The following is a 12,003-nucleotide window of genomic DNA, read 5'->3' as shown; positions in this document are numbered from 1 at the left end:
AATAATAATAATAATAATAATAATAATAATAATAATAAATCACTGTTCTAAAAAAGTAAATAATAAATTATAAAATCTTAATTATATTTAAATTCAGCTTTTGTTTCAATAGTACTTCCTGTTTCCTTTGCAGCAAAATACACAGTTAACGCCAGAGTGCGCCAGTTGTTAGCAAGTTTGTCAGCGTGTATGTGTAAAATGGCTACGAATAATTATTTCGGTTTTACTCACGGTGGAACGCAATATAGGTAAGCAAATATTATTTGTATTTAACATATAAAAGCTGCTGTAAAGCTATGTTATTTTTGTCTTATTTCCATTAATAGCTTTTGAAAGAAAATGATTTAAGTTATTGTCATAACCGGCGTCCTTGAGTAAATGGCGCCGGCATTTTGTGCGATCAATAACTTCACTATCGTCCATTTAGGCGGGCGTATCATCTTCTATATAATCAAGTTTTTAAGTTCTTTATATGTTATTCCATTTTTATATGCATCTTTATCTTGATATTGCGCTCTTTATGTGTTACTGATAAATAATATTCCGAAATTTTGTGAAAAAATCCAAGTATTATATTTTAGTGCAACAGCTACTGGAGCGGCATATCAAGCCGGCCAGGCTGGCTATGCTGTAGCAACTCCAGCCACAGCAGCAGCTGCAGCCACTTACGGAACTCAAAGGGCAGCAGGATACGATACAGCGTATCAGGCTGCTGCTGCCTCTCAAGGAACTTATGCAGCAGTTGGTACCGGTGCGACGCCGGCTTACGAATACGGTTACGGTAAAATTTTATTACTATTTTTTTTATTTAATACTATTCCGGATTGCTTTTTAGGACAAACAGCAGCCGCTGGGTATACAGGAGGTTACGATCAAGCAGCAGCTGCAGCTAAGCCCGCTACTTATGCGACAACATATACTCAACGAACTGGTCAGCAGCAAGCACAAGCAGCGGTAAGTTTTCTTTTGTTTTCATTCTCAGAAACATCGTATATCAACTTCAGGTTGTTCCTAGTGGTGGAAATATGCTTTTTAAACCTCATATTATTGTTTTTCATTCTTATTCAGTTTGTTATAACAGTAGTTTCTTTTTTGCCTAAAACTACTGTTATATCAAACTGAAAAAGTATAAATATCCATAAGTTAAATTCTACCTTTTTAATAAAATGTATACAGTAAAACTTCTCTTTACTAATCCTTGATTATTTGATACTCCGAAGTTTTCCATGTTTCATATTGTTTTAATAATGACTTTATAAGCTGTTTTATGGCAATGAAGTGCTTGCAATAAAAAAATGTGTATTTTGTCATTGAATACTATCATACAATGAAAGTTAATGCGAACAGTTAAAGCAATTTTGCTAATAACTGCTTACATTAATTTTTGATTTTAAAATTTTTTATTTGAATTGTACACCATTATCAACCTGTGGTGTACTAGATTATGAATATTTTATTACAGAAAACGTCATATTTATATAACTCCTCTCTGTTACTAAATAAAAGAATGGTGGTAAGATTTTAGATGGGCTTAATTTTAATTGAACTAGTTGATTAACAGACGGTGCAATTAAGGCAAAGTTCTACCACATCACAACTGTCTGTTAGATTCATTTCAATTTTTTAATTAATTGCCAGTGAACTAATGACTGCAAAAATAAAAATATTGTGGTCAAGGTAATTTGTTACACTGCTTGGGTATGCTGCGGGGTCGGGTGCAAGGGTGTTACAGCTGGAGGCGGAGACTTATCGTCATCGTCCCACTACGATGATTTTACAGTGGACGTATTTAGAATATACAGGGTGGGCCATTTAACACTCCTGCTGCCAATATCTCCGAAATGAAGAAATTTATTTTAGTTCCGGAAACTGGGGTTGTTAGGTCCCTCCAATAGTTTCAAATTGCAGTTAGAATTGTTAGTTCAAATCTTTCTGTATAGATGGCGTGGGATACTAAAAAAAATTTTGATCCCTGGCTAACTAACAAACAATAAATTATAAAAAAAACAAATGATATAATGGTATAGAAAAAAAATTGTATAGGTCTTTTAATATCTCTTGAGCCGCGAAATGCGCGAAAGGCGTGGCGTATCCCCATAATTCTAATAAGCACGTTGTGAAAACATTGACTCAGAACTAGACCATGTGCATTATTCCAAGTAGACATGAACTAAGGCGCTCGGGCATCAATAAAGTCAACTGGCGAACGTTCGTTATATATATTTTTATAGTTTAAATTAAAATAATGAACAATAGGGCATTTTATTATATTTGTAATCGGATCAAAGGCTTGTTTACGCTAGAGCTCGAGAGAGCATGTGAATAACAGGTGTAATGTTTTTAAGACGTAGAATAATTTAGGCGACGGTTGGAATTATGTTTCTGCGCATATGAAGATCAAAGCTCATAAGATTTTAAAACATCTCTACAATGGTAATCTTATAAGGTTCAGAGACTAGCCATATTTTATTAAATATTATTAAAAAATTAAGTCATGGCTCATGTCATTTGTTTGAAATAAAACAAGTATGACACATATTAGTTTTCCAATAATTATTTTTTATATCAGGTTGCGTCTTTCAATTTAACTATACTAGTTATTAAAATATTTTTACATAATGCATTACTCAAATCAAGATAAATTAGATATGATATTAATATTTGGCGAAGCTCAATGAAATGCTGCTGCTACACGACGGTTATATGCTATACATTTTCCAATGAAGCCTTGGCCGGATAGGAAAACATTTGTGTAAGTTTATGCCAAAATTTACTAAATTATGGTAGTTTTTCTAAACCTAAATGACATCGAATTAAAACTGTTAGGAATGATGAGAATACAGCTCAAGCGTTACAAATTTATTAATAATAATCCTAAGACTTCCCTAAGGCAACTTCAGGCCGAATCTAACATTTCTATGACATCTTGCCTCAGAATTTTGAAAGACAATCACTATTACCTCTATAAAATTCACCTCGTCCAACATTTAAGAGCTAATGATGAGCAACGGAGACTTTATTTTATAGCTCAATTTTCAGTGCTCTATGAAGAAAACAATAATTTATTTAATAATATCTTATGGAGTGGTGAAAGTAGATTTCACAATAATAGTACGGTAATACGCCACAATTGCCGCTATTGGTCTGACAATAATCCAAGAGTAATGCACCAAACCCAAAATCAATCTGTTTTTTTCTGTAAATGTTTGGTATGGCATTTTGTATGTCTATTTAATTGGACCATATTTTTACCAATTTATCCACAAATACGATCCACTTCTTATTTGTGGAAGGGCGAAATGGGCGTTAACTATTAGACGCCTTCATTATAGCCATCCTTGTCTATCACATGAATTTCTATGGCTTACTTTATCGCTCTCACGTAACTTCTGATAGACCATCGGTACTTTCCTACACTGTAGTTAAAAGTGGCAAGTTACACATTTAAGCGATTATGCGAGCTTTGAATGCCAATACAATAATATTGATCAGGAACAAATTGATAGAAGTGTTATAAAATTCACGTTAGTAAACAGACTATTTATTATTGTGTATTTCATTTGTCGTTATTGATTACTGTTTGATTTTTTTTTTTGTTGTTTGCTTTGTTGAACACTCACATCGTTCTCGGGACGAGTGATGTGGCGCTATTTGAGGTTACACTAGCTTGTTCAGCGGTGGGCTAAAAAAAAATACTAAAAAAAAGGTTAAAAAGCGTTTAGTTTTTACGATGGAATTTGACAAAATAAAATATTGATACATAATCCGGGCGAATTAGACCAAACACATGGCTGTTTAAAAAATCGAGCCTAACTCGAATTTTAAGGGGCTTAAAATTAAGTAAAAAATACACAGAATAAAAGCCTAAATTTGTGTATTTGTAGAGGTCGAGCGTCATATTGTTTATAACAAAAGAAAAAACAAAATTATTGCTCTTTTTTCAGTTTTTCGCTTATCTCCGAAAATAAGTCTTTAATCGACATGAGGTATTGTTATCGATTTTCTTCCTGAGGAAAGCTAGAAAGATTGGCTTTTGCAAAATCTCGCTAAAATTTTTTTACATTGCAAAATTAGCAGTGGAAAAAAAATGTGCCAAATTTTCAGAATTAAATAAAAAGAACAAATTTGACTGAAATTGGATGAAACTACAGGAAAAGATAACCGTTGAGGTGCTCAACAAATATTCGCAATTCGGACCCCGAATTTCAAAATGGCGGCCTATTGCAAAATTATAAAGTCGAAAACGCGAGCGCGTATATTTTCTGCCCAAGTCAAGATATCGAAAAGGTTTAATTCTACATTAGGTCTAATTACATTATTGTCTTTATCTCGGCAATTTTTTAATATACAGGGCGTCTCATAATTAGCTGCCAACCCTGAACAGGCCGATTCTATGATCAAAACTAAGTAAAAAAGTTCATATGAACATGGGTCCGGAAATGCTTCCTAAGGGCACAGGGACCCATTGAAGAGGGAGGAATGGAAATCATTTTTTTGCAATATCTCTCAATCGCGTTGTGATAAATGAATGAAATTTGGTATACACAGCTAAATTTTGATGAGCAATTTGATGGACTAATCCATTTATTTCCACAAGGTCCATTGGGGTGGGTACGGGGGGGCCCTTGGTACTTTGCGTGTGTAACTTTTTCATCTTTGACTTTTTAACAAATTGGACAGCAAATTCCGTTTTCCCGAACTGTTTTACGTTAAAAAGGTACTCTTGTTTCAAATCGTTATCTTTAACGGTTTCTGAGAAAATCGCTCTTGAATTAATCCCACTTTGGTCAATTTCATAGTAATTTAAACAAAAAAAAATATTTTGTTTCAATTTAATCTAGTTTTAATAAAAAAATAATAATAAAAAATTAAATTAAATAAAAATTAATCCTTTAAATGGAAAAGAGAGGAAAGGAAAATTATTATTATTATTTTTTGTTTAAATTACTATGAAATTGACCAAAGTGGGATTAATTCAAGAGCGATTTTCTCAGAAACCGTTAAAGATAACGATTTGAAACAAGAGTACCTTTTTAACGTAAAACAGTTCGGGAAAACGGAATTTGCTGTCCAATTTGTTAAAAAGTCAAAGATGAAAAAGTTACACACGCAAAGTACCAAGGGCCCCCCCGTACCCACCCCAATGGACCTTGTGGAAATAAATGGATTAGTCCATCAAATTGCTCATCAAAATTTAGCTGTGTATACCAAATTTCATTCATTTATCACAACGCGATTGAGAGATATTGCAAAAAAATGATTTCCATTCCTCCCTCTTCAATGGGTCCCTGTGCCCTTAGGAAGCATTTCCGGACCCATGTTCATATGAACTTTTTTACTTAGTTTTGATCATAGAATCGGCCTGTTCAGGGTTGGCAGCTAATTATGAGACACCCTGTACAGATTTCAAAATAATTGCATCAAATAGTATTTAAAAAAACCATGAATTAAGAAAAAAAAAGCGTCTCGATCCGACCAATAGGAGCCGAGATAATTTTTTTTCTTTAAACGATATTTTGGCTGTTCTATTTAATATTTTGGAATAAACTTAGTCTCGTTGTAAAGTAGAAGACTTCCTTTATACGCTGAATTTTTTTTGAATGGATTCGACCAAGAAGTGACCAAGTAAACGTTTGTAAAGGTGCGTATACATCTGCGCTTCGCTCCGAGCGCACGCCGCGCGTTTGCAGCAAGTTCTCTTGATTAGTACGGGGTTTTCTAGATGCGCACGAACCGCGCACACAGGGCGCGTCACGATCCACCTCGAGTCGGTTTTTTCGACGAACGGTTTGTGTGTTCGCAAATTTAGACTTCGATGAATTTTGCCATTTTGCCACATTAAAGTCACGTGCTCTACAACGTAAACCATTAACTTGAAAAATGTCTAAAATATATTATACATTAAATATTTATTTTACTTTTAATATTCTTATAAAAATAAAAAACTTTCTCTAGCAATACAATTAAAACATGGTAACTGTTTAAAAAAAAATTATCTCGGCTCTTATTGGTGGGATCGAGATCCTTTTTTTTCTTAATTCATGTTTTTTAAGCACTATTTGATGCAATTAGTTTGAAATCTGTATATTAAAAAATTGCCGAGATAAGGACTAGCTACCGTTTTTTTTTTGTTTTTTTGTTAGTAACTTTTATTTTGCAACTTAAAAATCTGAAATTTGCACAGACGCACCCCTGATCTTTTCCTGTAGTTTCATCCAATTTCAGTCAAATTTGTTCTTTTTATTTAATTCTGAAAATTTTGCACATTTTTTTCCACTGCTAATTTTGCAATGTAACAAAATTTTTGCGACATTTTGCTAAAGCCTATCTTTGTAGCAAATTTCCTCAGGTAGAAAATCGATAACAATACCACATGTCTTTTAGAGGCTTATTTTTGGAGATATAAGCGAAAAACTAAAAAAAAAAAAGTATGTAAATATTTTTTCTTTTGTTATAAACAATATGACACTCGACCTCTAAAAATACACAAGGCTTTTATTCTGTGTATTTTTTACTTAATTTTAAGATCATAAAATTTGAGTTAAGCCTGATTTAAAAAAAAAACAACTAATTCGCTTGGATTAACATGTTCTAAAGGTCAAAGGAAGCTTTTGTATGGTATATGACCCCCACACAAAGTTACACCCTGTTTGATATATCTAATTCAAAAGCTAAAGTCTGATCAGTTCGGTATATTCCTTTGCAGTCATTTTTAACAGTATGAAATCTGAAATTAGTACGATGGATACTGAAACAAATGTATTGTGATAGCAACAATTTTTAAACAAAAAAACGTTAAAATTTTGTCGTTGGAATTAATAGACCAGGCGGTATCTGTTTTGGCTTGTGTGAATCGTATATCCACGGAGATTTTTGGCTTTTTGGCTTTCAAATATCACTAGAAATGAAAATTTTTCTATGTGCATAAAAAAAACGTGGGCTTAACTTTTGGCGGCACAATATGTTAAAAAAATTGGAAAAATGTCATATTTTTCTTCCTATTTAATTATGTATCTTTTTAAAAGTTGATTTTAGGCAAAAATGGAAGAGGAAAAAAATGTTTGTAATTAAATTTTTTACAATACATGACTGGTTACAAATCGAATGAATCATGATTATTATGGTAAAAATCGAAAAAATCACAAAAATGGGGTTAAAAAACAATACTTTTTAGGGAATTTTTTTGGGTATTTAAATTGGGTATAGGACCTTTATACTTGGCTCAAGAAAACTTCATGTTATGTAGAATCATCACACCAAATTTCATCAAAATAGGTTCGATAGATTTTGCATAATAATTTTGCAATCCAGATTTAAAAAAAAAATGCAAATTTTCAAAATTTTACACAGCAAAAACCAAGGCCTTTAGATACTTGAAAATTTAATCACATATAGAAGGGCTCTCAGGCTTTCAAACTTTTTTTGAAAAATTCGAATCCGCCAATTAGGAGAGCTCTGGCACTTGTTTAAACATTGGTCGAATTTTTGTACTTATAAACAATTAGAACTTTGTGAATATTTAATCAAACAAATTTTTTAAAGCAGGTTTTAAAAGTTCTTGGAAAGACGCTTCTTTAAAAAAAAACAGATCAATTGATCAATTAGTTACGTAGTTATAGACGTCATTTACACTAAATGTACTGGGACATCCGGGCTAATTTTTCGAAAAATACCTTTGGTATTCCGAGTACTTACCAGGTCTAAGATTACAATACTTTTCTTCATTGGCAACATACTTTAAAACATGTTTAAAGTTATTTATGCAAGCGAGAAATTCAATAAAATCGTACGGGTGGTGGTGGGGGAAGCAGAGAGCGCGGCCGCTTCGGCCTGCTCGAAATTGAATCGTCCCCCCTGAAATCTGCCCCTAAAAAGAATCTTTTTTTATATCTCAGAACCTTGTATGAGAATCACTAAATTTGGTACAAAGGGGTTTTCTGACGTGGAATCTGATGGTGTTACGCTTTTTGACAGGGAACCCCCTTAAGACAATTTTTCATGGGCACCCTTGTCTTTGGAGACAAGAAAATTTGGTCGCATATTTAAATTTCTTAAAAATTATTAGTCCGCTAGAAAGCCATTAAATTTAGAAACATTTTTGTAAAGAGGCTTGTGTATTCGACGCCAGCTCTCACCAGGGAGGACTTGATAGGAAGAATAAAGTACCATTGTCACAAAATTAGAGACAGTTCTGGAGTGTTTGTTTCAGGTACAAGTACAACGAGAAAACATCCATCGGATAAGGAAATGTATAGAGGTACATTGCGCCTATTTCGAAAATCTGCTCAAGTAGACAAGAAAAAAAAGCATTTAATTGTTAATGTCCTTGCGTGATTTGGATATGTATCAGAATATATTCTTCTTGCCTCCACACAATTGCCGAGTGCTTGTTCATAAGTTAGATGCATGTCAGCATTAATGAGATGTAATAATGACAAAATTTATTATTTTAATACCAATTATTAGTTATGATGTTATTCAGTGGCGGTTTTACCATAAGAGCTGCGGAGCTGTAGAACACATACAATTTTATGTATTTAATCATATTAAATATCAACAAAATAGTTAAAGAATCCAAATGTACTCGCGCTAAAATAAATCTAGGAGCTTATAATTATTATTTATTACGACGCGAGCTACGCTCCTTAATATATGCAACTTCATATACAAACTGATGACGTGAAGTCTAAATGGCTCGTGCTTGCAAAATCTTTGATATCTCGGCTTCTGGACCACGTACAAAAATTCTTTTGTGCTTAATCTGGGGTGGCTAAACACGAATATTATAGTCATTTTCGCCTTAGAAGCAAAATAGTCCCGTAAATGTTTAGTTTTTATTTAATTTAATAAATTAATTAATTACTTCATCATTTCAATAATTAATTAATTTTGGTGCAAAATAAGTTTAAAGAATTTAATTTTTTTTAATAGTTATACATGTATAAAATATCTATAAAATTATTACAATGAAAACTAACAAGTACCTATCCTATATATATAAAATTATTTATCGAATGAAATTATTCTTTTCTTTGTCGGATTGTCTTTTGATACATTTTCTTGTTCGTCGTCCATATTTTTGTGAAGAAGTATAATAAAAGTAAAAAAAATATAAGTATGACCTGGATTTTCTGTGATTGTACTGGAAATTAGCTGTATGGTCTCGGATTTGCGCGTATAATTCTCGGAATATAATATATGTACCATATATATAAAAAAAAAGATAAAGAAAAAATCATTAGTAAACTTCACAAACGATTTTTTTGTTTATAAACAATATTCAATAATTTAATAAAATATATTTAGTTTATTCCAATTTATTTATACGTCAGTAGGTGGTAATTCGTGAATAGATGTTTCAAAAAGGTATCAATTTCACAAATCGTTCTTGTGAAAATCTGTATTTTTGTATACTTAAATGGATTGTTCCTTGAAATTGAGAAGTGTCAGGAAAATGCATGACCTTGAAAATTTTAAAAATTTTTCGGCGCCATTTACAGATTCCGGGCACTTAATATTCCGGAATTCAATTCAACAAATGTAACAACCCTAGCAGAACACATTCAATCAATGTTAACACGCCGCCAATGATATTAGTTATTGTGTTTAAATAGTTTGTTAATAAACTTGATAATTAATAGTAATTTATAGTACTAGTGTGTTAATAAAAGTAACTTAAAATTTCAAGTTGTCAATGTCAGAAAAAGTAATTTAAGGAAACTAATGTATTTTTAAATATTACAAAGGATGCGAGTGTCAACCTAAATTGTGTCTGTAACCAAGGGTTTCATAACTCACTAGTGAGTTATAGCCATATTATTCCTTTAAAACTAAAGAAATTAAAGTATCATTATATACAAGTGTTGGATAAATAAATTTTGAAGGTCGGTGTTTAAACGTATTAAGTATACAAAAACTTAATTTTTTCGAAAACTACTAATTTTATTGAAACAAATTTTGAGTACCTTTTTTAAAGAGGAATATCCAAAGTATTTTAAAATTCAGTTTTCAGCTCTATAAAATGACACTTGTCAATTTTGGCTCAACGATTGTGGTAGCAAGTCTGTTCCTGACTTCCCTGACAAACATTTACAGTAGTATGGTTTTATGAGCCTCTATGGACTACATAACGTCGGTTCAAAAGTTAGAGCAAGGTAAAGCGCTGGGTATCCCTTTGGGTACCCCGCTGGGGTTAAGGGACACTAGGTTTTTTTTAGTAACAACCTAGTTATTTTGACCTCCCCTATACACTCGAAAGAGTATGTCGTATACTTACCAGACATCCTGTACTTTAATTTTTAATTTCAAAATTGATGTGGGTGCTGATGTTCAGGCACAACAAATTAAAGATATAGTAACCTAGAAGTTGTGCATACATACTTTTTATATGTTTTGTTTCTATGTCTATCTGCAGGACCAAAAAAAAAAACAATTTTTATCAAAATGTGTCGGTAATATTCCACAAAGGTAGTAAATGTATTTTACAATAAAAATTAATCCTCATAATTATGCCAGAAACCTATTGACATGGTATAAATAAAATCGGGTTATTTCAGATTGAGGGTCTATAATTTTATGATTATAAGTTGGGCACTTTTTATAAAAACAATGTATACCTACAGGGTGCCCCAATTGGGAGATATGATGAGATCGATGATTTTTTTTTTTTGTAAATGTCGATCCTAGTTTTTTTTTCACTATTTTTCAACAAATTTCAAATATTTATTTTTAGTCATTCCCAAGATACAGCAAGTTGAGGATTATTCTTATACCATTCTTGTAATTTTCAAAAATGTGTTATTTTGTTAATTTGGTTTCAAATTAATATTTTGAAAAAATAAAAAAAATTGCAGTAAACAAATGTTACAAGACTAAAACTACAGTTTTTAAACCAAATTGATCTATTAACACATTCTTTTAAGGGGACATATAATTAGATGGAGGAAAATGAATCAATATTTAAGTATTAAAAAATATATATTTTGAATTCATTGTCAAAATGGTGGAGCAGTAGTAGAGAGTTACAGCAAGATTGTGACGAGACTTCCAATATGGTGTAGCTCCCCATGAAATTTGATCTGCATCAAAATACAAAAATTTTCTTATTTAAAACGTGTAGTTTCTATGTGACTATGTGACGTTGAGAAAAATGGAAATAATGCTAATTTGAAAAAGCGGCACGTATTTAAAGACAAAAATCAAATTTTCATGTGAAATTTCTGCAGAAATTGTTTTTAAAAAATAGTTTTTTTTTAAATTTTGCAAAATCAATTTCCGTCATATAGAAGGTAATAAAGTTATCAAAATTTCTACCAAGGGGGAACTCAATCAGTTAAATAGTTTTTGCGCAATCGTGTATACCAATTTCAGAAATGTAGTTTTGAGGAAAATGGTAAATAACCCTTCCTATTGTATCCTTTGCAGACGGAGTAGTTTGACAAATGAATGTCGCTGTGGACAAAGGGGCAGCTATAAACTGTAAAAAACTTGAGCGGCTATTTCCCGAAACTCATCTGAAAACGGTTAATTCTCCTACAAACTTCTGGTCGTCGAGTATATCTGTGTGCTTTTGCTTTTGCCATTTAAAAAAATCATTAATAACGTGACATCTCTTAGTTGGGACACCCTACAGATATCTTATCGTTATCCAACAACCGGGTGGTCACGTCAAGAACTATTAAACAAGGTTCTACTGTTCATAAAATTTATTATCTAGTCGACGTATGATCATAGTAAATTTACAAATCATAATTTTAATATCTTATTTTAGACTGCAGCGGCAAAACCAGCTCAGTACACTGGAACATACCAAGCTAACGCAACTGGATATCAAGCAACATATGCCCAACCAGCTGTTCAGACAACTATAGCTGCTCAACCTACAACACAAGCTAAACGTAAGTACATTGTGGTTTTTATTTATTATACATTAATCATATCATCACATTGCTTACATAACTTTATGAATACAATGAGCATTTCTCAGTACCTCAATAATGGCAT

General features: G+C 32.1%; 1 protein-coding gene across 4 annotated transcripts in view; it reads left to right on the top strand.

Annotated features, from left to right (window-relative positions):
• Positions 1 to 166: 166 nt before the first annotated feature.
• The window catches only part of LOC108914522 (zinc finger RNA-binding protein), a 57,619-nt gene continuing 45,782 nt past the window's right edge, over positions 167 to 12,003 (top strand). For all 4 annotated transcript variants that reach the window (XM_018720346.1, XM_018720347.1, XM_018720345.1 and 1 more), the window contains exons 1-4: positions 167 to 248; positions 582 to 781; positions 836 to 954; positions 11,771 to 11,897. In XM_018720346.1, the coding sequence (XP_018575862.1) occupies positions 190 to 248; positions 582 to 781; positions 836 to 954; positions 11,771 to 11,897 (505 nt within the window). In that variant the 5' untranslated portion in view covers positions 167 to 189. The remainder of the gene's footprint in view (positions 249 to 581; positions 782 to 835; positions 955 to 11,770; positions 11,898 to 12,003) is intronic.

This window comes from Anoplophora glabripennis, unplaced genomic scaffold (genome assembly GCF_000390285.2).
Source record: "Anoplophora glabripennis isolate ALB-LARVAE unplaced genomic scaffold, Agla_2.0 scaffold1005, whole genome shotgun sequence".
Taxonomy (NCBI): domain Eukaryota; kingdom Metazoa; phylum Arthropoda; class Insecta; order Coleoptera; family Cerambycidae; genus Anoplophora; species Anoplophora glabripennis.
Note: the sequence above shows the minus strand (reverse complement) of the source record. Positions and strands in the feature narration are given on the sequence as shown.